Genomic DNA, 27,922 nt, shown 5'->3' with positions numbered 1-27,922 from the left:
ATTCTTGGATTGTCCAAGATTTCAACCAGAAACTTTGCTAATATTAAGAAACCACGAAAGTTGAGGTCTTCCTAATGTACTCTTAGGCAAGGATAGCAAGCTTCTAAATGTGACGTTCAAATTTTACTGGCAAATCAGCTATGTGTCTAAGGCAATAAGGTGTCTTAAACGTTCTTTGGCAGGTGTGTTCTTCCAAGTGTGTTAAAACTTCGCTTTGCTGAGTATCCAGGCACAGTTGTTTAGGGATAAGTAAAAGAAACAGGGTATGTGACAGTTACCTTTCTCCAAATATTATATAACCTAGTATTCATTTACAGCTTCTGTGGTCAAAAGGGAGAATAGGTAATCAGAGCACTCCAAGAGATAATTTGATTTCTTTGGAAGAAAGACTTACTGACAAATGCAATTCTAGATACAAATTGCAAATTATCAAGCTGCTTTTACAAAACAGAATTTCTGCATGAAATATGAACCACTTTTTTTCTACAAATTCCACACAGGCATGTGAAGGTATGAAAATGGTAAAAGCCACCATCTTTCACAGTATCAAACTATTTAGTTAGAAGTATTGTGGAAGGCATGGATGTGGATTCTAAGTATTGCAGTTGCTTGGCAAGCCTCCGATGTTTGGAGACTAGTGTGGAGTATGCTTCAGCAGTAGATGTAATCACCTAATACATGAACAATACACTATTTTCTAGAGGAAGTCTTCATTTCATAGACTGCTTGCTTTTTGTCCTTGCCTCAAATTATGTATCTTGGATAACTGAAAGATACCAAGCAGAAGGTACCTGTTTAAGATTCAAAAAATTATCTTTTTACTAGCAGAGAAATGTGACAGTTCTCCATATGCTTTTCTGGTAGTGACAGATGGAAGAGTACTGTGTTACATGACACTTAAGTTTCACTGGACTTGCATCAGTCTTGGTGTGGCCTTATAACACAGGGAAGAATAAAGGTATGATTGAGAGCATCTAGGAGACACCGGATTTTCCAGTTTTGGAAAGCCAATTCCTACCCCTCTCAAAATGTATATGTAGGAGCTATATAGGGGAGAGACCCTGTGAGAGAAGTAGCTTTTCCCTTCTGTACTCCTCTGGAGTAATTCTCCTATTTTAAATCTCAAGAGAGTGAATGGACATAGTATCTGCCTTCATTGTCTTACAAGAAGTCATGGTCAAAGTGAAACTAATCGCTAAGCTTCTGTTTTTGCCTTCTCTCCGTGCTTCTTGGTCAGGACAAAGGAACATGGCTTAATGAAATTCTCAGGGATGCATGTGGCTGCTCTGCTATGAAATAAATCAGTAATGGCATAGGGGCTGTACATAGGTCTCAGTGAATGCTACTGTTCAAGGATAGAGTGAGCATGTGCACATCAGAAGCAGGAGAACAACATGATCTCACCAAATGGTTGGGGTTGGAAGGGACCTCTGGAGATCATCTAGTCCAACCCACCTGCTAAGGCAGGTTCACCCAGAGCAGATCGCACAGGAATGTGTCCAGGCGGGTTTTGAATGTCTCCAGAGAAGGAGACTCCACAGCCTCTCTGGGCAGCCTGTGCCAGTGCTCTGGCACCCTCAAAGTAAAGAAGTTTCTCCTCATATTCAGATGGAACCTCCTGTGCTTCAGTCTGTGCCTGTTGCCCCTCATCCTATGGTTGGGCATCACTGAAAGGCGTCTGGTCCATCCTCTTGACATCTACCCCATCTCAACCCCAAAACTGCCAAGTAGAAAAAAAAAAATGAGGAAGCACATTTTTGTGACAGACATAAAACAACTGGAGATTTCAAATACAGACCTCTGTTGTTTTGTGGACTTTATTAAACAGTGAAAATTATTTTAGTTTGCAACTGGCTTAAAGTTGTGGTGGCATGTCAATAAGAAGCAGCATTACATTACCTGTGTGAAAAGACAGAGTAGAAGGTACTCTAGCATATGGCTAATAGTGTAGGACTGTCTATTATATTACAGAAAGGCAATCTGTTTAATCCTGCTGTTGAGGGAGAAGTGTAGGCCCTGTGCTGCTTTATACTTTGGGGCATAAAGGGCTTTATTCTATGTATTTGCTTATTTTATTGCTGTTGAGAGAGTGACAAATTTGTGACCAGTATTTACATAATTCTCTGCAATTGATATTTACTAAACTTTTTTTTTAACTTTGCAGGTTGTCCGTCAGATGATGTGGCTGATGGATCATATTTTTAAGTATACAAACTTTGGCATTGTGTCTCTAATCCATGGAGACTTCTTTATAAGACAGGTAAATGGAAACATATAATGGTACTCTGGTTTATCCTTATATTTGGAACATTGTGGTGTTATGGGACTTGCTCACTACCTCGTGGATGGTTTGCAGGATGAAATAACTGTGCTGTAATGTATGTATTTGGGCAGAGCTTTGTTCTGAAACTACTTTGTTTCCAAGCTTGTTTTACTGTTTGCCTAGACACAGATGTTTATGGGACCTGGTTATGATGGGAGCCTTTTATGAGAGAGGTGTGTAAGCAAAGTTCCTGGGCAGTCCCCTTTGTCTCTCTGCTTCTGACTGCCTGTTGTTGGCACCTCTCTCCTTTCCTTAGTGACCTTGAAGCTGAGCAGTGAGCCCCGTTAGGTCACTGTTCTGACTGAGTTTCTCATCAGGAGAAGCAGGACCATCCCTCTTGATGGTGACATGGTACAAGACCTGCATGGTGGTAGACCTGTGTGAAGAGTAATTAATTGATTCTTGAAAGTCAGTTATTATTTGGGCATCAGGAAAGAACGTGTGTTGAGGCCAGCATCTCAATTGTGAAGGAGTGAAAACCTCAGATTATTTCTTACAATTTGGGGTTTTTGGTTTTGTTTGGTAGCTGTTGATCAAAACTGCACTCTGAAAGTAAAAACTTAGCAGTACAACGGTAAGCATGAACCTGCTGTCAGTTACATGAACTGTGACATCCAGCATACATGTTTCTTTCCTCTCCTTATTTTTTTGACTGGACTTAACATGTATGGGCAGCCAGAGAGAATTACGAATTTTCACTTTACAGAGAAAGAGAAGCTAATAAAGATAAATTAATACTTAATCACAGCTATACACAGCTAAAGTGAGATTTCTTACTAAGACCAGAGGCATGGCTAGGAAGCCTCAGGCAAAATTAGGTAATAAAATAAAAGTCTCTAGAGATACACAACTGTATACTATGAGAGTATGGAAAGGAACAGTTTGACACTTTGTATAATATAAAACTATTTCAGTAGTTAAAATTCACAAGATACACATTTTGAGGTACAGGTGACTGTCAGCTTGTCAATTGTAATTTCTGAATGTGGTGTTGCAGTTCCAGTTACAAAACCAAACCATTAGTGAGCTGCAAAAAGGAAAGCTTTTCCTCATTTTTGTCATAATGAGTATAAATATAAACCAATTGAAAATATGTTTCTTGGATGTTAGTTAGCCTTTGGCTGTAGCAAAAACACTTAAGGTGAGTGAGTAATGATCCTTTGCCTAACTGTAGAAAGGCCCTAGTAATATTTGGATGAGCAAATACTTCATTCTTTTTTTCCTGTAAAATAATGTAATTTGATCATGGTACAATACATCCTATTTGTTAAAAATGTACATTAACCTCATGTTCATGTGCAGCACCAATAGCAGTTTTAGGAATGCTTCTGTGGTCTAGTAGAAGTTGACTAGTGTTTTCTGGTCTCCTGTTGAAGAGTTTACTGGCAACCAAGACTGTCAGTAACTTGCCATATCGGCAATGCAAAGTGCACAGCATCCTAAAGAGCTTGCCAGCAGCCTGCTGCTACCTGTTTAGTTTCCTTCAAAGGGAAGAAGGCTGAGCCCATCCCCTCTGATGGTGATCAACTGGCCATGGTATTCAAGAACTGGTTGTACTGAGGAGCTGCTTCTGTATGATTTACATTCTCTTCGATCTAGAGAAATGTTAATTGTGTTTTATCTTCCAGGACTCTTCAGTATTCCACTAGCCACAGCAATTTTTAAACACTCCCCTCTTTCCCATTAGTCCAGTAGAGTTTTCTGTATTGCAACAGCATCTTAAACTTCATGGTATTTACTAAACTGCAGTTTATCCACCAGTCATACTTCTTAGGTTTGTTTAGGCATTGGAGAGTTCTAATATCTAACATGCAAAAAGTTTATTGTTTACTGCTCTTTCCTTAACTACTGTGCTATCCTGGAGTCCTGTGATCTGTTGAGAAAGGACTGGTTTAACTGAGGAACTTTTATATTGCTCTTTAATTTCATTAATATGAGCAGGCAGAGCTTTTTTTCTACCCTTTCATGAGGTAAGTTGGAAGTAATTGCAATAATGAGATTTCAAAATCTAGGAGAAACACTTTCACAAAATTCATCTTCAATAAAATATTGTTTCTCTTTGTCTTCCACTCAACCACACCCTTTCCCCCTTTCTCTCCCTGCCAAAAAAGAACAACCAACCACCAAACAGTGGAAGGTTCGTGGCAGTTTTGTTGATGTTTCTGAGACTTAAAATAATTTCTGCAGAAGAGAGCTTAAATTTTGGACTCCCATGTCTTTCGACTTGCTTTGGAGCACTCAAAAATGCTAATTGATGTAAATCTCATTCCTGTGAAAATTTGAGTAGCTTGCTGTTGCTGTGCACAGGGATGGGAAGAGAAGAGATTGTTGTTGGAGATACCAAAGATACCTCTGCAGTAATTAAGGACAAATTTTACTGTCTTGCATGAAGAAGTTGTGCTAATATGTCAAAGAGGAGAAATGAATAAGTCATTTGAGCAGCACAGGTTTGGGTGAAATCTGCGGTTCTGCTGCAGTAGCCCAGCCCAGGCGTGGTCTCGAGGTCCGTCTGGGTCTGCTGGTACCTCTGCAGTTCTGATGCAGGATGGGGCTGGGGGGGAGAGGTGGGTAGAAGATGGTGTAAGCAAAGATACTTCCTGTCTTGCAGAAATTACTGGTGATACACAGACCTCAGAAATCATAGCTTGACCCCTAGACTGTATTTGCAGAATTCAGTTTAGGAAATTTAACCTGGGACCCAGTAACAACTAGGGAATTCTGCAAATACATCTTCCTGTTACGTGAAGTTCCCACTTACAGTCTGGACATCACTGTTGCAGAGAAGTCATCAAGTCAGGAACTTCATTAGTGTCAAAGGTTCTTTTTCAGTGTTTCTGTAAAGTGGCATTAACTCAGCCACCAGTAGTTACTCTGAGAACATTGGTTTTTTGTTGTCTTAGGGGCTTATTTGTATCTCTCAAAATAGAGAGATCTTAGAAATGTAATAATTGTCTCTTTAATGCTGTCTCTTTTAAGCATTCATTTTATTTACGTAATGTTTTATCCTTATAGGGAAGAGCACACCGTGACCAGCAGCTTGTGTTACTCAAGGAGCATCTAGAAAAATATTACAGGAGCCGCGATCGGAAATGGATTGTTTTATTTCCAGAAGGTGGCTTTCTTAGGAAGAGGAGAGAAACAAGCCAGGCATTTGCCAAGAAAAACAATTTGCCATTTCTTCAACATGTCACCCTGCCAAGACTTGGGGCGACACAAGTAATTCTGAAAACGCTTGTAGCACCACAAGAAAATGGAACTCCAGCAGGTAGAGACACTGTGCTAAAAGGTAAAGACCACTTCACTCTTGTGGATAAAAAGCAAGTTGGATGTCCAAGATTTGAGTTAAGCGAAACATCTTGTGTTGAATTGGTCTCTTTAAATGTCAAATACATCCATAATCATAATATTTATGTAAATATTTTGATATTTGCCTTTAGTTCCACTAAGTTTATTTTTTTACACAAAAAAGAAGACCTTAGTTTTAATTTGATTTAGTCTGCAGTGTGGCTGCATGAATGTTCGTCGTGGTACACATAATAGTTAGAGTAGGCACTGGAATGGGCACCCAGAGTGGGCAAGAAGTCAGGCTGCTCCTTTCAGTATGATCGATGGTTTACACTTGTTTATTGTCATATGAAACCATAGTAAAAGTATTTCTGGAAAATGGAAACTATGTTCAAGTTTAAAAGTTTCTTTGCATCCAATACTGTATACTTTGTTCCTCCAATGGGTGATGCTGGTATTTCCATAGCCAAATTATCCTTTAGCAGTTTGAAACAAAGGTCCATCCTAATGAACCTACATATGCAGATGACTTTGGGTTTTTTCTGTGCTGAGGTTCACATTTCAGGGTTAGCTCGAAGCCTCATACAGAAATTGCTTCCAGATTTTTAGTCTTGAAGTTAATCTTGTCAACATGGGAAATGAATGGAGATTATATTCTTGCAGGAGTGAAGGGAGGATTTTAAATGAACTGAAAATGAAGCAGTGGAATACATCGGAATATTTTCTTTCAGGTTACATTCAAAAAAGAAAGGCAGAAGAAAGCCCTTGTTGTCTTAGAAGATTTTAGATTTAAAATAGAAACAGAATACCCTAGTCCTTGTTAAAAGTTCTTTTTTTAAGGAGGAAAGTTTGGTCTGTTCCTGTTGTATTTATTCCTGTCTCAAAGGCAAAAACATATGAGAAGTTCCCAAACATGAATTACAGACTGCTTAAATCAGGAAGGGGAACCAAAGCACTCATCCAATACCAATTTTATATTTTCATACTCTTGGATTGCTATCAGCTTAGCTGAAGATCAACCTGACTTATTTTTTTCTTTGAGCAGCATTATTGAGACTCTGGAGAAACGAGCATTTGATAGTAGTTGACCTAATGGGGTACTAAAGTAAAGGAATTGTCTCAGAAATACAATGGAACCGCATCTGTCCATCCTATTTAAAAGACTGAAGGAAAGATAAGTGAGCAAAAATAGGAAAGAAATGTGTGGTTTTAGTTATCATTCTTTCGAAGTAATTGACATGAAAACATAAGAGGGATGAAAAACTAAAGTGAAAGTAAATTTTATAAGCTAGGGAAGAGTAATATTTGATATATACGAAGCTGAGGTGTTTTAAGTCCTCTCTTAAACTCACAAAGATGTTTCTAGCACGGTGAAACTTCCCTTTCAGAGATGTATGGAAGGTTAATTGTTGATTTATATCTTGTATAAAAGACTCTTCCTCCGATCTTCTGCCTTTCAAATGCGTTTACTGTACTCTTGCTGCTAGAGAAAATTTTTGAAGAATTTTTGAAGAATGTTTGTTAAGTTTGTGAGCAATCTGAACAACTATATACAGTCTATATATAGCAATCTATACAATTATATTAGATGCCTAACAAGTTAGTGACCATATTTACATTTTATCTCTTTTATCTTTCCCTTTTTCAACCACACGAAGCAACCTGTCTCAGTGGAATGAAACTTAGCTGTATCCTCTTTGGGTTACCATTGTTGCGGTGCTGGAACTAGATGTCGTATATACAGTAAAGGTTTTGCTTGTGTCTTGAACAGAGATTGCGTGTAAACTTTTTGTACGTTATTACCATACATGCTTTGCTTGGGAAGAGGCTTGTGTGTCAGCAGCATTGCACTTGAACTTCATGGTTCACTGATGACATTTTTCTTCTGTGCCACTTCTTGTGCTGTGTACTGTCTTATTTAACAGTGTTCCTGGTCTCCTGGGTTACCAAGTTAGTCAGCTTACTATAACAAGCTTTCTTCTCCATTATTTATCATTCTCTCAGTCTTTTTGTTACTGCCAAGCTTTGCTGGTAATGATGGGAGTTCATCTCCCTTGAACACTCAGTTTCAGTTAAATTGGGTTATAGGTTAGGAGTAACTCCTCCTCATCAAAAATTATGTCCCCTTGGAGTTTCCTGGGCAGTTATGTTGTGATGAGTCATGATACACAGTTGCAGTGTCCTTGAGCATTGTCATTTTTTTAGTTCTTAATTCATTTAAAGTGATTCTTGTAGCTTTTATACCATTCTGCTTTCTCAACTGAAAGGATGTATAATACTGGAAGAAAAGGTGACAAACCAAGTTGCAAATGGTTGTTTCATCCTGTCACCTCCCCGCACCCAAGCCCACTGGCTTGCTTTTGTACATCAAATGTCACTGAAGTGGTGGCCTTCAAATAGTAGTTCAAGAGTTGTGCAACAGCAAAATGCTGTGTTGTCTGTGCTGCTTCTCTGAGGTCTCTGATTCCTGTCATCCTTTCAGTAGTGGTGGGTTTATCTAGCGAAGTGTGTGGTTCAATAGCCTCCCCAAAATTTCATTAGCCTTAATTATAACATTAGTATTCTTAATATCCAGTCCCATTTTCAGTTTATTTTTGTATTAGTTATGAATTTCCCACCGTTTATTACCTGATTCTTCCTCTGTGAAGTGACAGGAAGAACAAATGTTCCTGAGCTAGGTGACCAATACTATTTGATTATTTTTGTACTTAAACTGATCAGTTCTTTATAGGTTGCTTGTCCAAGGCAAGCAGCCTTAGTTTTCTTCAGTTTCCAACTGTTTTTCTTTCGTATTTGAAGTCCCAAGTACTAGCCTTCATCAGGGTGAAATTTAACTTACTGCTGGTAAATACTAAATTAAATTACTAAATCAGTTGCTGCCTTTTGAAACGCTTGTTTAATTTTACCAACATTGCACAATCTTATTCCTAAATAAATATGAGGATGGAAAAAAATATAGGTAAAGTATTCCTATCACTTGATGGCTTGAGTGCTTTTGAAGCTGGAAAGCACAGCCAACGTAGTTAAGTGGTGTCTGTCCCTGAAAAAGATGGTTTAAGTTAATTCTGGTGTCTAATGAGCGCATCCATCTGCACAGATGTGCTGTGCCCCCCCAATGGAGCGCTGCTGCCAGCACCTCGTTCCAGGAGGAGGTTTTAGTATAGAATAGAAATACAGGCAAGCATAAAAATTCTTGATGCACAGCCATCATCACCTTAACCCTGTAGGGACTGATGGGGAGCAGAGGGGATGGTTACTTTATGGTTTTGGTTTGTTTGTTTGTTTAATTTTTTGATGGAACACTTAGTCTCTGACATAGTTGCAATTACAATGTTTCTTCACTTAATAAGAACTGATGATCTTGTGAGTTTTAGAACTAGCAAAATGTTCTAAGTGCTAAACAGCTGGCAGTTCAAAGGCATTTGGGGCAATTGTTCATGGAAGATATGCATTCAAGAGCTTATTTTTGATCAGCCTTCTTCTACTGTGTTTTTTTTTAACTCTGCTGTTTTCTACCATGCAGCAATTCTCTGTCTGACGAGAGGTTGCTATGAGCTTGGTTAGAACCACATTGAAATCTTACCTTACTATTTTCAAATACAGCACAGTACATTTAATTCTGTTGCTTTTTCTCAGAGAAATTCAATTTTCCCTTCTGCAGAGCTGGACACTGGACTTCATAATAGATTTATTTTTTTTTAATCAAACTTTTTTGATTCGCTGTTGTATGAGGAATGTGACTTGAATAACATGCAGGAAGGCTTTTTTTTATCCTTGAAAAGGAGCTTCTTGTTGGTGGCTTTATTCCAGGCGATTTGTTACGGAGAGATTTTGGGATAATGAGTTAGACATTCAGTCTGCGAGCTGATCTTTGGGAAAAGAGTTAATTTTAAGATCAGTGGTCCAGCTGATCACACAAGGACAAGTAGAGAATGAGAATGCGTTGCTGTGCAGGGGAGGCAACAGCCTGTTTTGGCTGCGCTTAGAGTAATGTAAGTGTTCAGGAAACCACACCTGAATACTGGAGAATGCTGCTAAATACTTTCCTTTTCAAGCGGAAGGTGCTGTCCTGAGGTTCACGCCTGGCTGTGCATTCTTTTCCACTCCAGATGCGATCCAGCAGCATTGCAGCACCCAAAGCTGGGTTGGAGGTGCTGATTTCCTGCTCAAACCTGGCTTGGGAAACTACCGTTTTTCTCAGTGGTGGACGCTGACTGCTGGTGCGTTTGAAGAGTCCTGCATGTGGGCAAATCCAGATTTTAGCATTAGTTGAGAGTAACCTGGGGGAGAACATAGAGGGGACCAAGAGAAGCTCTGAACTGCAGTAAATTTGTGATTGTAGACAGTCAAGTATCTGCAGTGAGAGGACTGTAGAGGACAATGGAGCACTGAATGTCTTGAAGATGCTGATAGTAAGTTGCTTCATAACTAAACTTAAAGCAACTTAACTGAATCCACAGCTAGAATAAAAATAACGAAGAAAATAATTATGAAAATTTGCTTCTGCTGGTGATTAAAAAAAAAAAAAAATGTTAGGAGGCCATTTAATTTTTTTTTTTAGGCCTGAAAGCAGCATCCTTGGACCTGCTGAGGCCTTACCCCTTTGTGTTGTGTGCAGTTGTCTGTTTCTTTTCCTCAGGATCTGTTAGAACTTCGTGGCTTTAAAATAAAGATGCTCATGGGCAGGGCCCAGCACTGTATAACTCTCTAAAAAAGGACAGCAAGATTCATTTCAAAATTTAATTTTGTAAAATCCTTGTTGACTTAGGCTTTTTTGGCAGTGTGAGATCTTGGGTTATTATGTAAGGTTTATTTTAAACCAGAGCATGCAGAAATATGTCTGTGACTGTGATTTGAGAGTAGATCTTGGTAACTGCACACTGAGCTGTGCTAAGGCCCTCTTGCTCTAAAGGAGGGCCTGTGGAGGCTGGAGTTATCTTCAGCATTTATTTTATGTTATTGTTTTTTTAACTGGAGTTCCTAGTGGGCTGTCAGAGGCAGTTTTTTCTCCCCACTCGTGCCCTGGAAGACGTTTGAGGTGAGGTTGGAGCTGGTCTGAGGAATCTGTGCAGCAGCTTTGCTCCACAGAAGCAGAATGTAGGAAATCGGCACGGAAGAGGACTGCAGGAGTCTTCTCGTAATGAAGTTTGAACCATTATCCACTGAAAGTACAGCTTGAAATACAAGCTAAATGTTTAATAAATGATTTTAAAACACGTTACTGTAAATAATAAGATAATGTGCCTGTATTCATCTGGCACTTTTTAAGTGTAATTAATGATCTTTGTTGCTTTCTGTCTCAGATGATTTACTTGTCTTTGTCCATTCTTACTGTACTTCTGGGAAAATAATAAATTGAATGGCCTTGTTCCAAAATCCATTTCTAAATTAATACTTCTGTGGATTTACTATTCATTTTATATTGGCTTTTTTCTAATACATTGCTACTTTTAAAATTAACAACTCTAGTTAGTGCTTTTCTTGAGAGACTTGACAGCCTGGCAAACCTGGAGCCTCTGATGGGACCTTGTGTTCCCATTTCACATGTCTGTCAGGGTTTTTAAATACTATATTTCCAGAAGGTGACCCTGTGCATGTTTCAGCTTGACCTGTGTAGCTTGTACTTGGTCAAATTTTGGGATAACACATTTCATGCTACTAATAATTCATAACATAAATATTAGGAAATACTGTCTAGTCATATTCATTACTGTATATGCATTTGTAATGAAGCAGTACAACTCCATTGTTGAGTAGACACCGTGAAAACACAAGGTGATGGTTAAAATGCTTGATAGTTATATGTGATAGTGTTGCTGTAATTGTCTTCTCTCAAATTAAGTGCAAATGAAATGAAATGAAATGCAGGTAGAAACTCACAAGTCAGTCCTTGCACGTTTGTTCTCCTTGGTGTTAATAACTGGTTTTTGGGGTGTGCCTTGGGCTGTGTGTTGCAGGTTTCTTCATGTATGTCATAGCTCTTCTCTAAAATTAGAGTGGTGATTCTGGGCAAGACCAAACATCTCTCTAGCTCAGCATCTTGTCTGTGACTCTCAGTGGATATCAGAGGAAGCATGTGCCAGGAAGATGTGCCAAGGGAGGTTCAGGTTGGACATGAGGAAAAGGTTCTTCACCTGGACGGTGGTGGAGCACTGAAACAGGCTTCCCAGGGAGGTGTCATAGCCCCAGGCCTGAAGAGACTGGACATCACCCTCAGACACATGGTGTGAACTGTGGGGTTGTCCTATGTAGGGACAGGAGTTGGACTCGATCCTTGTGGGTCCCTTCCAACTCGGGACATTCTATGATTCTATGTGAACACAGCAAACATGCATCACACTTCTCCTGGATGCTCTCCCGGCTTCTCTTTTTCCAGCATGGTGGGTTTCTGCTGTTTAGTTACCTTCCAACCGATTTCTTCCATGTAGTTGTCCCACTTCCTTTTGAATCCAGCTTTTGGCATCCTTGACATCCTTTGGCAAGGGGTTCCCCACAGTTTTATTCCCATCTGCGCAAAGAATCATTTCTGTTTGCTTTGAAAACTTTTCCTCTTGGCTTCATTTTTGATACATGAGGTCTTGTATGGAGAAAGGTGGTGAACAGTCCATTCCTGTGCACATTCTTCATGCCGACAATGCATTTGTCAGCCTCTATCATATTTCCTTCATAGCTTTCCCAGCTGCAGGCTTGAAGAGTCTTAGGCTTTGTGCTAAGACCTCAGACCTCCTAGACGCTTCTGCCAACAGGTGGCTGTTTTTAATAGTCAACTTTGTAAATGCTTTAAGATATTGCTGGCTATGATGTAAGCATATTACTATACTAGTGTATTAAGCATTAAGTAAGCATATTACTATAGTAGCCTGAACATAACATGCCCTCAGATAGAAGGCAGCTCCAGTTCCACAGAACAAATATAAAATTGACAAGCTAAAGTCAAAGTGCCCCTTTGGCAGCGTGCCCCTCCGTCCTGATTTGCTTTCTAGATATGCCGCTCTCCTTCTTTGCAAACCTGTGAATTGAAGACATGCCAGAGAGAGGTCATGACTAGGTTGATACCTTGACCTTGACTATTGCTGGTAGTAACCTGTGTTCAGATTTAAATTGGAGTCTCCGGAATCAGCTTCATAGCAAATATTTTCCACTTCCTTTGATCCCTTTCTCAGTTTCTAATTATGCCAAGCAGCCTATGAACATGTGCTGGTATCAGTCTTTCTAGGACCTTGTGGATGCAATCTCCTCTCTGTTGTAAAAACTGACCATGTTCTGTTGGTTGTTTCCTTGTCTGTAATACACAATGTGACATATTTCCTCTTTATCCTGTAACTCCCATTTTTGAGAACCTCTGACGGATCTTCGTGGCTGTGACTTCATCATTGAGCTGTAACTGCAAGCTCTTATGAAGGGCCAGTTGTAAATGTGCTTGAAGTGCAGACCAAGAAAGCTGGATTTTTATTCTTGAAGGTTTCCTTTTGGTGAATGATGGGAAGCACCTAACTTTTGGGCCAATATGTTATGTATCTATACTCATACCCAGTGAGTGAACTTGTTCTGTTCTGTGTACTGTAATATGTAGGAACTACAGAAATAACTGTGAAAGTAAAATCTTGGTCTAGCTGAAGTGTGTAGGAGTATGTCTGTGTTCTGTAATGAAATCTGGAGTTGATTTATGGCTTATTTTATTTGTGCCTCATACCTCATGAAATATAAAAATGAAATAATCAAATAAGTGATGTGCACTTTCTGATTGCTTCTAATACCGTGTTTCTCTTTGTTCCTAGAGAGCAAATCAAAAGGCCTCCAGTGGGTGATAGATACAACCATTGCGTATCCCAAAGGTGACCCTATAGACATCCAAACCTGGATTCTTGGCTACCGACAACCAACAGTTACACATGTACATTACAGGTAGGAAATAAACCTTCTACTCTTACATTGAGCTAAAATATTAAAAAACAAATATTCACAAATTACTAACATCATGTTTCAGGATATGGGAAATCAGTAGCAACGTCTTTTTTAATGTGCATCTCACACAGGTGGGCAACTCATATTATCTAAACACAACACAGTTTCATCTTGAAAAGTTCTGTGATCTTTCCATATCTTAGCACATGTAAGTTTTTGCCTGATGTCCTGTGGTTGAATATAGTTATGGGAAATATATTTGATGGCTAGGTCTTCTTTTCCACTTTAATGTTAAGGTGCTGGTAAACCCACCCTGAATTTTAATAATGACAACAAATTAAAAATCACTATATTATTAAATAACAACTTTCTGACAAAAGTGTCAGCTTTTTCACTCACAGCATACTATTAATAGTTGAGCAGAGCAACCCTCTGGAAATAGTAGCAAATCCCATTAACACCTGGGATGGGATACAATTAAAACTTTTCTCCTCAGCAGCTTTGTCTCAAAACCTAATTTAATGGCGAGAAGAAGTTGCATTTTGCTTTTGGTTTGCAGTTAATTGCAAGTTTGAAATCTCTAGAAACATTTCAACAGTTTTCCTATGTCAAGTAAGTTGATTGTGTTTTATCCCAAAGGTGCGTTATTTTGGTTTAATCCCCTTTTGCTGATTTGGGGGGCTTTTAGACTTTTACAGTGAGCTTTCAGATATCGTTGTGTGGATCCCCTGGGTAGCAGTTAAACTGGGAATGACCTTCCCCAGCGTCAGCGCTGTGTCAGTGCTGTGTGGTGCAGAGGACGGGCTGCTCACTGGAGCTCCTCATCACAGCCATTTCATAAGTCTGTCCCTTGCTTTTTATAGAAGTCTGCCTTCAAGTTTTTCTGAAGGTGAACATGCTTACATGCTAATTGATGTAAGATATATCTATTGTGCTTTATTGAGGTCACCTTGGTACTCGCTTAGATCTCTGGGATAATTGCAAGTTGAATGTATTTAGAATTTTACTAAGGAGTATTTCCAAAAATACGTCCTTTAAAAAAGAAAGTTATCTTAAGTTTGAATTAACTTCCTGCTTCTAAATGTGTATATTCAAAACCTATTTTTGAGCATGAGCCCAAAGATGATGTAACCTTCCTTGCATTGAACTTGAATGTTACAGTTCTGGTAGTACTTAAAATTCTATGGAAAAAATACTAGAAATTGTTTATTGTTGGGTGTAGGTTTGTTTTCTTCCGGAGGGTCTAGATCACTGATTTAGACAGGGGCAAGCTTCTCTGAGCTTTTGTTTGTTGGTTTGTTTTTGTTTTTTTTTTTAAATAACCTCTAGTTGTTACAGCTGACCCTGTAAAAACATTCAAAGTACATCCCAAATTGAAAGTAACACAGTGGGATGTCTCTGAAGGCCGAGAGGTGGATGTAATACCTCTGAAATGAGAACTGAGTGTCTTGCTTTTAACTGGGGCTTTGGCCCAGTACTTTGCAGTCCTGGTTAATTCTCAGACTGGCACGTCAGGTTCAGCCACGTGTCCTCTGCATGGCAAGGGCTTTAGCTGGGTGCAAAGTGGCGATTCTTAGAGACACATTTAACCCAAGCCTGTGGCTGTGGCAGCGGTGCAGGAAGGCACCCGATCCCACCAAGCACAAACACGCAGTGGCTAAAATGTGTCCTGGGCATGTCTGGGTTGCTTTTTCAGTAGGAGCCGATGGAGCTGATGAACTTGCCTAATACCATTTTTCATCTGCTTGTACTTAGACTTCTACAATTTCCCATGACACAACATACATGTAACTGTTCTTGAAGGTGGCAGCGGGGGCCACCTCCTTTTTGCTTGTGTTAAGGTCTCCATCTGGTGCCTTTCAGGGGTGCCCCCTGCTCCCCATGTCCTGCTGGTGCTGGATCAATGGTTCTTCAGTGCTGTTCTCCAGGACCCATGATTTTACAGAGCTTTATCCTGTCCTGCCTTTGCTGCTTCTGTTCCCCTCCCAGCCCAACAAGTCTCCACCTGGTGTCTCCTTACAGAACAGCCTTTCCCTCATCTTGTTACTTTTGTCTGTGCCTTTTCTGGTTCTGCTCTAGCTAGTTTGTGAGTTGAGTGACATCCTGAATTTCCCACAGTGGTTTCAGGATTGCTGACCAGAGTAACAACAGCTCATCTTGCAGGCTGCGGCGGTATATGTGTAGCTGCTGGTGCTCTTTCCTGCCCTGGTGCCCATTACCTTGCATCTACTGGTATTTAATTTAATCTCCATCTATTGTCAGGACCTTCTGCAATTCTTCTCTTTGACTACCCAGAATATTTCCATACCAAAAAAGGTCATATCACTTTTGTATCTTTTTTTTTCCAGATCTAGCATATCATCTGCCTGTGATATGCTAAGACCTTTCAATGTGTCTGGAATCAGACCTGTAGTTTGGAATTAATACGGTGAATTTTCACCTTCAGTGGTTTTGACAGTAAAATTTATTTTTAGATGTTTTTCTGTGGCTTTAAAATATTATTCTCTTTTAGGTAAAAGATATATTTATCCATGGCATGATTAGCAGAGAGCAACTGAACAGCATGTGTACATGAATTAATTCATGTCGCATCATCCGTGTCTGTTGCTTATACAGAGTTTTTCCTGCTGAATTCCCTTCTGGGCATTACAGCAGTTGATTATTTCTGTTCCCCCCGCCCCCCCCCCCCCCCCCCCCCACCCCGATCACCTGATTTTACTCATTAGGCGTTATTATTTTAGCAGAATGTTGTAATGCAATGGGCACATGAGCACCTTCATGGATTTGACAGCTTTAAGTCGTGTATTGACGATTTTAGCAGAGCTGCTGGTACCTCTGAGAACCTGTGAAGATGGAGTATGTGAGGATGGTGGACAGGGAAGAGTAGGGGACAACTGTTTTCTCCCAGAATGATTCTGGTGCTAAAGGAAACCTCACAGCTCTGGTGTCACGTTCTTGAACCTTCTCTGTGGTTGGGAAGCTGGATAATTGAAGGCCAGTGGGCTGACGTCAGTTTCCTAGAGCTTATTTTGAAATTATCAGCATGGCCAGTGGAAGATGGTCTCTCAGGACCGCTGCATTCGTGCCGCCTACATCGTGTCCTCGCTTGTCCAAAAATACAGTGATGCCTTGAGTCTCCTGCAGTGTCAGACCTTGATCAGGAGTAGTTATGGAAAGACATCCAAACCCTTGATGCTGGTTAAACAGTGTGTGCTACAAACAGCTGCCCTGTGTGACCAACTGGCTGACACTTGCCACATCAACCTCCTTCCTCTCGTCCCTGGCGCTTCTGTTTGACGATGCGACGCGGCCTTTCAATGTGCTGGAAAGTGTCCTGGGAGATTTCTGTGCTCCCTGAGGGCTGCTCAGGCTGCAGGACAGCGGGTGACACTCCAGACCTGTGCAGCTGTATGGCTTGACTAGGAAACTCCTTTAGGTTCATCTTCCATGTGGAGACCAAAACTTTGCTGTAACAGAGCCATTTAGGATATCACGGAATGCTGGTGCTTATGCTTCAGGTCACAAATCTGAGGTGGTTCCTCATTAATTCTTAATTTTGATAATAATTAGATATTAACTGCTCTTAACAGTGTAGGCAAGGATTAAATCAGTGTCCGAGGTTTGAAAAAGCCAGCGCGGTGCTGAGCCCCCAGATGTCCCTTGTAAAGCTGCTGCATTTCTTTAACTCTTTGAAACAAACCCAGTTGGCAAAGGAAGATGCAAGGTAAAGTAGACTTCATCTTTAAAAAGATGGAAATGTCAGAAATGTCTTCCAAAGCTGGAAAATGTGAGAGGTATTTCTAGTTTTCTGCATTTGACATAGATATCTTCTGAAATTTTTAGGAAATTTATATCGCGTATGTCTGGACTGTTGTTATTTCCCACTTTTCATTTTGGGCAATAACATTCTGCTCATTGCTTGCAATTTGGAATGTCTTGGGAGATTACATTTGAAATAAATTTCAAGGGTAATGTTGAAATAGCTGGGGAGAGAGTTCTGCATGAGTCTGTGGGCTCTGGTGTGCTAGTTTCTCATCTACCATTTATTTTAACTGAGTTATAGGAAAAATAATTACAAAGCCCCCTTAGTAAAAGTAAACAATATCTTTGACCAGATGCCATATCTGCTGTATGAGAGGAGAATAGGGATTTAAATACGCTTTTTCCATCTTGGAACAGTCCAGAGTGAAGAAGCAATGTATGACAGCAGTGGGGGGAAAAGCCACATTCTCAGTGCTGCTGTGGTGGCTGCGGAGCCTCTTGGTGCTCAGCCGGTACTTTCTGCCCTTCCCCTTGGTCACAACCCCTTCCTGCCTTATGGTCTTTCAGCTCTAGTGGTTTCCTTTTCTCATAGCCTGGCCTTTTACTGCAGGAATATTTCTTCTTCATCCTACTTAGGGAGCAACAGAGGAGTGTAGAGGACACAGCAGCTTTATGTTTTCATTTTGGATGCTTTTCTAGCTGATGGAAATGGCAGAGAAGGTTCAGTTTAACCCAGTAATCTTTTTTGTTCGGAAGCTCAGTTTTGATGATGAGTTGAAGCTTGCTTTTCAACCTTCAGTTTTCTGTACAAATGACATGTTTGTCAGGAGTTCATAATTAAGCTAAGTTGTGGCCTGGTTTTCCTCTGCATGTCAAAAGAAACTTCCCTAGAAAAAAAGGACAGTTAACAAGTTTCAGACTCTTCAAGACACAAAGGTGTGAGAATTTACCCTTTTATCTAGAAAATAATTTTTTGACCCTGACCGACTTGTCTCAAAACTCATTGGGAAGTGCTGAAAAACTAGGCTTGCTCTCTGAAACATAATACTCAAGGAAAACATCCAATTAACTTCCAGGATTTTTGGGGCAGATTTCAATCCATCTGGTGAAGCACTAAGCACCAAAACAAACAAATAAACAAGCTGGAAGGTGCAAAACATCTCTAACTAGAGGCATTACTGTGAGACCTGCCTTTTAATGACTCTGTTGGAAAAGTTGGTGTGCTCTCCTCAGAATGGTTTAGCTTTATGCTTGGGTTATTTTGTGATGTGCATTGACCATAAACCCAGATTCACTGGAGTTACACTCAGCAGAAATCAGCCAAATGTTTTGGTGTCTGTGTTTCCCCACAGTGAGTTGAGTTTGGGGGTTATTATTTTTTTCTTGTTACACTAGCCACTTCTTTAGTTTGACTGACTTAGTTTCTCAGCTGATCTCCAAGTTTCTCTAACAATAAGATTTCCCATGTGCTGCAGTTCTGTTGTCTAAACCCAAAAGTTAAAAACCCTGAGTATGAGGTTTGTTTGATGCTTAACTTCCCCTTACACCAGTTTTTGTTCTGTGCTGCCATTGGAACGAGCTTTCAGCTACTGAGGAAGGTCTTTTTTTGTGTGTCTATATTAATAGAGATTTACTGAAGCAAACTAGACTCGTGGCTATAAATAAGGTAGAATGCATTGTGGTTGCTGAATGAGTTTTGCAGAAGCGCCTATGAAGGGCATCCAGTTTGGCAATATATTTTAATGTGCTTTTTTATGCAAGTGACTTATTTTTGGTCATGCCTGTGATCTAACAACCACCTCCATCATACTTTGTTTATTTAAAGAGTCACTGAAACAGCAAATAATATTATGATTTAGAAACAAATAGGGGTAATGAAAACTTTTTATTCATGGTAGGACAGATTATGAAAGACAATTAGTACTTTAAGGTGGTATGAACTTGAGAATTTTAATACAGAATTAGAGGTTGTTTCTCCAATAAGGACCATTTAAAAGTGATTAAATGTTTCAGAAAATGCCGTATTTCTGGAATTTATTTGGTGGCTTTTGAGAAATGGCCTGCCAGTAGGTAAGTCTCCATGATTTCTTATGTATGCCAACATGTCTTTGGCAGTTACATCTCCTTTTTTGAAACCCCCCTCTTGTCTCCTGGCCTGTCATTAATGCCAATATATCCTGGTTTGGGAGACAGGCACATTTAGGGTGGTTTAGGTGAAGCTGCCGTCCCTCGGTCAGATCTGTGCAGTGTCGCGTGGCTGTTGTCACCCAGCAGCTGCAGACAGGTCATCTCCAGCTGGCGGGTTTTGTGTCATAGCGGATGCTGTTGCAGGCTCCCGTCAGAGTACACCTTTACTTCCACCACCACTTCTAACTTCAGGGTGCAGCTTATGGTGGCACAAGTTTTACTGACGTTTAGCCCCCTCCCCACTCTCCCTTGATGACAGCCAAGCAGCTGGTCCCTTGGGGAGAAGTAAAAGAAGGAGGTATTTCCATTCTGCTTGGATTTTCTCGTCAAATTATCTTATTAAATTCCTCGTTTTTCACGCCAGGGCAGAGACACTTATTTTCATGCCATGTGAGGTTAGTTTTGTCCAAAAGCCAGGAAGATCTGAGTGCCCAAGAGAATCTAGAAGCTTCAGATATTACAAGCTGACCTTGTTCCTTGTCAGGACAGTTTATGTGGTGATAACATTTTATTTTCCTGAGGAGATCATCAAACTTGGCTTTCAGTGGTGTTCCTGATGCTGGAAGCACAAAGGTGGGGTAGAGCCAAGATGATGCTTGTGCTGCAAACACATTGATGATGTTTATGTATCTAATTGAAAAGAATAAACTGTGTCCTGCATCTTTTAACACTCGACCTGGCAGACCTCGCTGCTGATGGTCGGTGATGACCCTGCTCCAGTTAAAGGAATGGTTTTCAGCCATTATTTTGGATCGTCTGTGTAGAGACCTTTGTATCAGTACACTTTCCCAGTTACTTTTCCTGAACCCAGTCTCCTTAAAGAGGGTCGTATTTTAAACTCAGATGCCAGCTGAGCCATCTGATGGGCAGAGAATGATTAGAGTGACATTACATTTAGTATAAACGCAGGGGGGTTTATTTTTCACTTTATCTACTACAGGAAGGGATTGTTCCACAGTGTAAGGATTGTTTTTAAAAACCTTTCATCTCTAATTTAGCTCTGCCATTAATAAGAATGTTCCACATGTAAAAAACAACTCTGGATAATCTGAAAATATGTTTGAAAATGCTTCTAAATACATGAGCACTTAGCATCGCTAAATTGTGGCAGCCAGTGTAGAGTTACAGGAAAACTGGTTGTTTTCAACTCTGCATTAATATTAATTCAAAATGGGTGTAACAGTAATTGCTTCTTAAACTTTTAAGAAGCGGAGCTTATATCCAGAGATTCAAGTATTCTGGTACCATATGGATTCCTGCAAGAGCCTGGATGGATGGAAGCAGGAAAGTGGCATCCTGTGTTCCATTAGTCTCTCACAATATTGGTATCACTTATGCTACTTCGCTACTCCATCAAAGTACTGCCTCATAAATTGTTTTTAACGAGGATCTTGTAAGGTCTTATGATAATGTTTTCAGACTAGAAAGTACACTTTTGGAAAAATACCAGGTTTAACTGTGGGTTATAAAGCTGTTACGTGTTAGGTAGCTGGGCAGTGAACTCAGAGGTGAAGAATATCTGCAGCTCACAATGGAAACAGCGTGTGAGGCCGGGTAACCCGAGACTGCTGTCCTGAGCCCACACGCGCCTTCTGCCCGTCCTGAACCATCTTCAGCCTTGCGTAAGCAAGCATCTGTCCTTCAGACACAGGCTGTGAAACACAATATTCCGTTGCTGAGTCCTTTTATCTCTTCACAGCAGATAGGCAGAAGAGAGTAAAAATAGTGCTTGGCACCTCGGTTGTGTTTGGGGACAGAGAGTTAAGTCTTTCTTAGCGTTATGCTCTCAACAAAAATGGTCCTTTCTCTGTGGGTGTGTTTTTTACTTGCCTCTGTGTGGTTTACTTTTAATCTACTGTACAATGTCTGGCTTCAAGATACAGGGGTTTTTTATATTATATTATTATAAACTTTACTATCTGTCTTTGTCATTGTTCTTAATACGCACACTGAGGAGTTGAGCTATTTACTGGACCACAAGCTATTTCATATTTTACCTGAGATAACGGTTGCTAATTTCTGGTTACTGAGCACAGAGAACTCTGCAGCGTGAGAAAGATGCGGATAGAATCACTACAAAGACTACAGAAATATCTTGAGTTCGTGTTGATGCCATAGTTGGTAAATAAAATCGTTCATCTCCTTACATTGTTCTCTCTATATACCCAAGCACTATTATTTTTAATTCACCCATTAGCGCAATGTTTTGCTGCTTCTCTCCTTCACTTACGACTTATTTTTCCTTGCATCAAACTGAGAGGAGGAGGTACAAATGACTTGGCAACAACACAAGCAAAGATGTTGAAAACAGTGACAAAAGCATTCTTCAGAAGTGTCTTATTTCTGTAGTCTGACATTGCCATACCTGTTCAGACATTCCCCACATGACTGTGGTGTTACGTCAGATTCTTTTCAGTATAATCGGCGAAGACCAATGTTGAAAATGAAATGGAAAATCCACTAATGAAAATAGAAGTGTGGCGCAGCTGGCATGGTAAACGGGAAAAGAGAAACCTACAGTAAAGCTCTTACATTTCAGGGGATGAATTTTTCTGGCTGGCCCTGATGCACAAATCTCTTCTGCATTGGCCTCCCAGTGAAACATAGTGGATATGTAAGTTCCTGTATATGTCAAAAGGAATTTAGAGTCTTCTAAGGAGATCTCACAGTTACTGTAAGACTTGAAATTTTATTTAAATTTTTTTTAAAAAATACAGTGAGGTATGGTGAGCTATTTGGGGCTTTCTGTATGTATATACCTCAGTGAATTCTGCCCTGGATATCTGATTTTCTAAGTAGACGTCATATTTAGCGTAGAAGTACCAAAACGTTGGTCATTCTTCCATTGGGGTTTTGAAAATGGAGCAGCAACATTGGAGTGCGCTTGCTTACACAGTCAGTTCTCAGTGTAAAACTTGCCTTAGAAATTTCAGACAAAGCCGCTGGCATCCTTTGAAAAGCACAGAGGGCTTGTTTTCTGGGATACAGAAGAGCTGTTGGTACTTAGTGATGTCCTTGTGTAGCTTCTGTCTGCTGAAGAACTGTTTCTTCAAAACTGTGGCTGAACCTTCTCAGTCTTTTATTTGTTTTGGTTTCAATGCATACACTTCATTGCTTCTTGGTTTTTTTAAAGGGTAGTAATATAGTGTGGTGGTGGTATATTTAAAAAAATCCAGCGACGTAGTAACTTTTATCAAATGCTGTAGTACAGCACAATAATGCCAACATCTTCTGTGTGCCTCTGGCTGATGACCTGGAATATTCCAGTTTTGTATCCTTAATACCGATGTGATCAGTGAATGGAAGCGAGAATGAACTGTGCAGTCAGATTCATACCAAACTCTTGTTCTCTGTGTTTTGGCTGGGGCAGAAGAGGAGAGTTTTGTTCTTCACATGCAGAATGCATTTCCTAGGGTTCATTATGTTTGTTTCTTTGATAGGATTTTTCCAGTTAAAGATGTACCTGCGGAGCCTGAAGCTCTTACACACTGGCTATATCAGCGATTCATTGAAAAGGAAGATCTCCTGACACATTTCTATGAAACAGGTAGGATGGTATCTAGCAAAGAGAACTGTGCTTTGTTACTGCTTTTTCTTACAAGGATCTCCAAAAGGTTTAAGAACACATATATATTCTTCACACAATACATAATAATAATTAATACAATAGAATTATTAATACTTTTTATGTGGCAGAAAGGTAGTATAAGAAATTATCTAGGAAAGGTGAATTACCTAGGTAGCATTAGAGTAGGGTCGTGTTTAGGAGTTGGTACATTCAAAACAGATCTAAGGAAATCCTCTTTTTTTCCTGCAATAACATATAGTTCAACCATGAAACTTGCTTCTACAGGATTTCATTGGGTTAGAATAGTTTAGTAAGATTCAAAGATTATTCAGAGCTTATGTTCAGTTTGGAGGGAATATAAAACCTTCAGGATTTAAAACGAGCAAGTTCTTGACTAAAAGGGGTTAAGACTCTTCTGTGAGGCAGGTTATTTTATCTGCCCAGCACAGCTATTTAGTATGTTCCTCTGGCACTTATACTGGTAGAGAAGACGGATCTAAGTAGCCTGGAGGCCTGATCCAAAACCAAAGTCCTCTGTTTCCTGTCAGGCTAAAGAGAAAGTTGCCTTGATTGGAAGGATCTGTAAGAATTACTTACGTATCTGAAAGTCTGCAGTCTCGATGTGCAGCGCTGTGCTCTCAGTCCTGGCCTCCTGGCTGTGAGGTGCTGCGGGTCACTTCCATCATCACAGACTTGCCGTGTTAATGGATCAGAGGAGTGTAAATAAACTTAGGGCATTAATAACATTGCTGTAGGCTGGCAAATGGGATTTAAAATATCAGGTGAATACTCTGAAGCTATAGCTGGGGAGGTGTTTCCTTCGGGCTCTTTATTTTCCATCCAGTTGTCAATACTGAAGTTTGTCAGCTGCCCTCCAGCAAGGGGTGGGTGTGTGTGGGTATGGGGGTGGGTGTGTGTTCAGAATACAAAACAGAATAATTCATCATAATAAAAAAGAAAAAGAAAATCCAGAGAAGAAAAAAATAGTTTGATTTAGACACACGGGAAAGGAAGTTTATCAAACATAGACGGAGTGGGAAGGCTCCAGAGGAAATAATGCAACTTGTGTCTGAAAAAAAAAATCTCTTCATTAGCAGGCATCACAGTTTTTGAGGGGGAAAAATATTCAGTCTCTCAAATCAACTGAGTTTATTATTCCAGAGTGACTGTTAAACAAAGACGCTACTTCAAGTAGATGATTTATTTCGAAGACTGATTTAATTTGGTTTTGAGCACTTAATTTATCAATTGTAGTGCTTGAAAAGATTGATAGATTTCTGTAACAACCCGGAGTTGTATTTTGGTTTATGAAATCCTACTGCTGCCCAGCCGCCATTGATGGCCAAAGTCAGGCTCTGCTGTATAAATTGCATCCAAATGCATATATTGGACTCTATTAGACAAATTACTTTGTGGGAGTCTTTAAAAATACAAGTGTAGTGATCAGGATTCCAAGAACTCTTGTTATTGAGATGTTATTTCACAAATACCATTAAAATAACTCATACCCAAAAAATCTAACTTGATCAGAATTTCAGAGAGGATAATGAATATAATCAGGTTTATTCATTGAAATGTGCTTCCAAAATAGAATAATTGGTTCTAATTTGCCAGTGTAATCAGTATGAATTAATAAGACATGTTTTAAATGTAAATGCTATGACATAGGCCCTTAGTAGGCATAAATTGGCATAATTTAAAGTCACTACCATTTGTACCAGTTGAGGTTTGTTGTTTTACTGCAGAGGTGCTGTTGGTGTTTTTGGAAACCTCCTGGAAAAGTCCTGAGGCCTAATGTGAGGGGAAGCCCTGAGGCTGCTCCAGAGCTGCTTTCCTGTTGACCTGTTACCTTGTCACAAGTTGGTCTGGTTTTAGGGCTTAAGGCTGTTTCAGCATTTTATTTTTTGTACTACTCATTGCTTAGGAACTTGTCTCGGTTCATAAAGGTTACTTCATAAAGCTGGAGTAACACTTAATGCTCCTTGAAACTTCAAAAGTTTGTGTTGACAATGTCATTGGTAGGAATACATTCTTTTGGCGTATTTTTATTTGGGAACAGGAAGAACCAAAGCCTAAACCAGCTTTTTCCTTTTTGCTGTATTCCCAAGTGTTAAGGACTTAAATAGACCTGAGGAATTCTGCAATACCTCTTAAAAACAAACAAACAAAAAGTATCTGTCTAAAATTTGAATATGAAACTGTCCCATCCTTTCTTACAGGTGCATTTTACACATTTGATTTATAAAATTAAAAACATTTACAGTTAATATCTTCAAGTCTAAGCAACACCAGGACTCCTATTTTAGCAGCTAGTAGAAAGTTTGTGTTGGCAAGTCCATGATTTCTCTGAAGCAGCATAACCTTGAACACTGTGGTAACACAAATGAGATGACATTTACCAGGACAAAGGGACTCTGAGAATAATTTAAAAAAACACTAGAAACTAGGAGCATATCAGGTGGAAATGAACAATTGCACACTGAAGTCATCATGCTCCTCATTCACTCTGATCATAAGCCAACTGGTGTGATGCAACTAACAAAGTGAGCAGTGTCATCACCCCGGGCAGCAGGAGGGGGGTTTCACTGATGTTACGGGAGTACTCTAGTTACTGTTCCAATCTGAAACCTCATCTGGAAATTCTGTGTGGAGATAATAGAATCACAGAGTGTCCTGAGTTGGAAGGGACCCACAAGGATCATCAAGTCCCAACTCCTGTCCCTGCACAGGACAACCCTACAGTTCACACCATATGTCTGAGAGCTTGTCCAGTCTCTTCTTGAACACTGTCAGGCTTGGGGCTGTGACACCTCCCTGGGGAGCCTGTTCCAGTGTCCACCACCCTCTGGGGGAAGAACCTTTTCCTCATGTCCAACCTGAACCTCCCCTGGCACATCTTCCTGCCATTCCCTTGGGTTCTGTCATTGGTCACAGAAGAGTTTGGCACCTGCTCTTCCTCCTCCCCTTGTGAGGAAGCTGTAGCCACCATGAGGTCTCCCCTCAGTCTCCTCCAGGCTGAACAAACCCAGTGACTTAACTGCTCCTCATACGGCTTCCCCTCCAAACCCTTCACCAACTCCGTGTCCCTCTTCTGGACACTCTCCAGTAGCTTAATATCTTTTTTACCCTGTGTTGCCCAAACCTGCACCCAGTGCTCCAGGTGAGGCCGCACCAGTGCGGAGCAGAGCGGGACAATCACCTCCTGCCCGGCTGGCCAGGCTGTGCTGGATGCACCCAGGACACGGGTCCCTCTTGGCTGCCAGGGACACTGTTGGCTCATGTTCAACTTGCTGTCAACCAGAACCCCTAGATCCCTCTCCACAGAGCTGCTTTCCACCATCTTGTCCCCCAGTCTGTATGCACAGCCAGGGTTGCTGTGTCCCAGGTGCAAAATCCGGCACTTGCCCTTGTAGAACTTCATGCAGTTGGTGATTGCTCCATTCTCCAGTTTGTCCATTTACTAGAACCCTTTGAGCCTGGCCCGTCAGCCAATTCCTCATCCACTGCACTGTGTGTTTACCCAGCTGTGTGCTGAACATCTTGTCCAGGAGAATACTGTGAAAGACAGTATCAGAGGCTTTACTGAAATCCAAAAAGATCCATCATCTCCATTCAAGAAACAGGAATTGAATTGGGAAGAGGGACAGATAATGAGTGCCAGGATGATTGAGGGGAAGGAGGAGTCGTTTCTGTGAAAGACAACTACAAGTGTCGGGCTTGTCTCAGCCAGGAAGGGGAAGGAGCGTTTTCTCTGTAAGGCACAAGTTGCCTTAGGAGAGGAGGGTGGGGGAAGAGACAGCGGCTGTTAGTGCCAAGGAGAAAGAGGTTATTTAAACCAAGGTCACTGATGGCTCTGGAAAACAAATGGGCCATGGAAGAACAAACACAGTGCCAAGTGGACGAAGAGGAGCTGAGGAGCTTAGCAGTGAGAATGGCTGAGGAATAAATGGTGTGGCAAATCTGCCCACGTGTGAGAATACATCTCAGTGAGGAGGATGGGACTCAGCAAGTTGGTGTTTTGGGGTTTTTTTTGTTTGTTGTTTTGTTTTGGTTTTTGTTTTAATTTAAGAGCATTCATACAGGAAGAAAAGCTTTGTCTTAAACGCTTGATTGCAATTCCTCCAGTGATTGCAAATGCAAAGCACAGAGATAAGTATCTGATGGTATCTAATTGCCCAAATTATGAGGTTTCTGAGACGCAGAACTGGCTCTGCTGTCTCTTTACTCTTTGAATCATTCACTTCTTGTTCTTCTATGTGTAGCTGTGACTCCATAATGCTGCAGCAAGTACATCATCTTCTCTGGTATATTCAGTGTTTTTATACCCGCTGTTTAGGATTATAACAACAACAACAAAGTGGTTTGTATCATCTAGGTTTTGTGCATCTCAGTAAAATGTAATGTAAATTATTGAACATGCTGATGTAAATACATGCCAACGATTTGCTTATGATCATAAAGCTTTGATGTATTCAGACACGTGCAATTTAGTGTTGTAAGTCAGAAAAGGTCAAAATAGGGAAATAGCTGAATCTCCTGCCAGTCTTTCTCATCTAAAGAGACATTTCAAAAGAAGTCTTTCTGCAAAACTGAATAATGAATTACAGTGCTTCCTTAGTATATATGATTGGCTGAGCAATTAATGTTCAAACAACATATGAAAACTATTGTTAAAAAAAAAGTACATGTGCAGATGTACATAAACATTCAAGAGGAACCTTGGGAGTGTATGTGTATTGCCTCTTCACAGTATACAAAATCATTACCGAACTGCTGTAAAGTTTAATATGGAGTCCATTCAAGTTGATCGTACAGACATTAACATAACTTCAAAATTACTACAGAAAACTTAGGTGACAGTCGTATCTCCCTGCAAAGGTTGAGGATGGCTG

The 27,922-nt window shown here is 40.3% G+C and overlaps 1 protein-coding gene across 1 annotated transcript in view; it reads left to right on the top strand.

The window, feature by feature from the left end:
* Positions 1 to 27,922, top strand: part of LPGAT1 (lysophosphatidylglycerol acyltransferase 1) — a 62,234-nt gene that overhangs the window by 33,571 nt on the left and 741 nt on the right. Inside the window, exons 4-7 of the mRNA XM_080342564.1 lie at positions 2,165 to 2,260; positions 5,336 to 5,609; positions 13,387 to 13,513; positions 22,903 to 23,009. Of these exons, the coding sequence (XP_080198690.1) occupies positions 2,165 to 2,260; positions 5,336 to 5,609; positions 13,387 to 13,513; positions 22,903 to 23,009 (604 nt within the window). The remainder of the gene's footprint in view (positions 1 to 2,164; positions 2,261 to 5,335; positions 5,610 to 13,386; positions 13,514 to 22,902; positions 23,010 to 27,922) is intronic.

This window comes from Nesoenas mayeri (assembly GCF_963082525.1).
Source record: "Nesoenas mayeri genome assembly, chromosome: 3".
In the NCBI taxonomy this organism is placed as follows: domain Eukaryota; kingdom Metazoa; phylum Chordata; class Aves; order Columbiformes; family Columbidae; genus Nesoenas; species Nesoenas mayeri.
The sequence above is the reverse complement of the archived record's forward strand: the minus strand, read 5'-3'. Positions and strand labels throughout refer to the sequence as shown.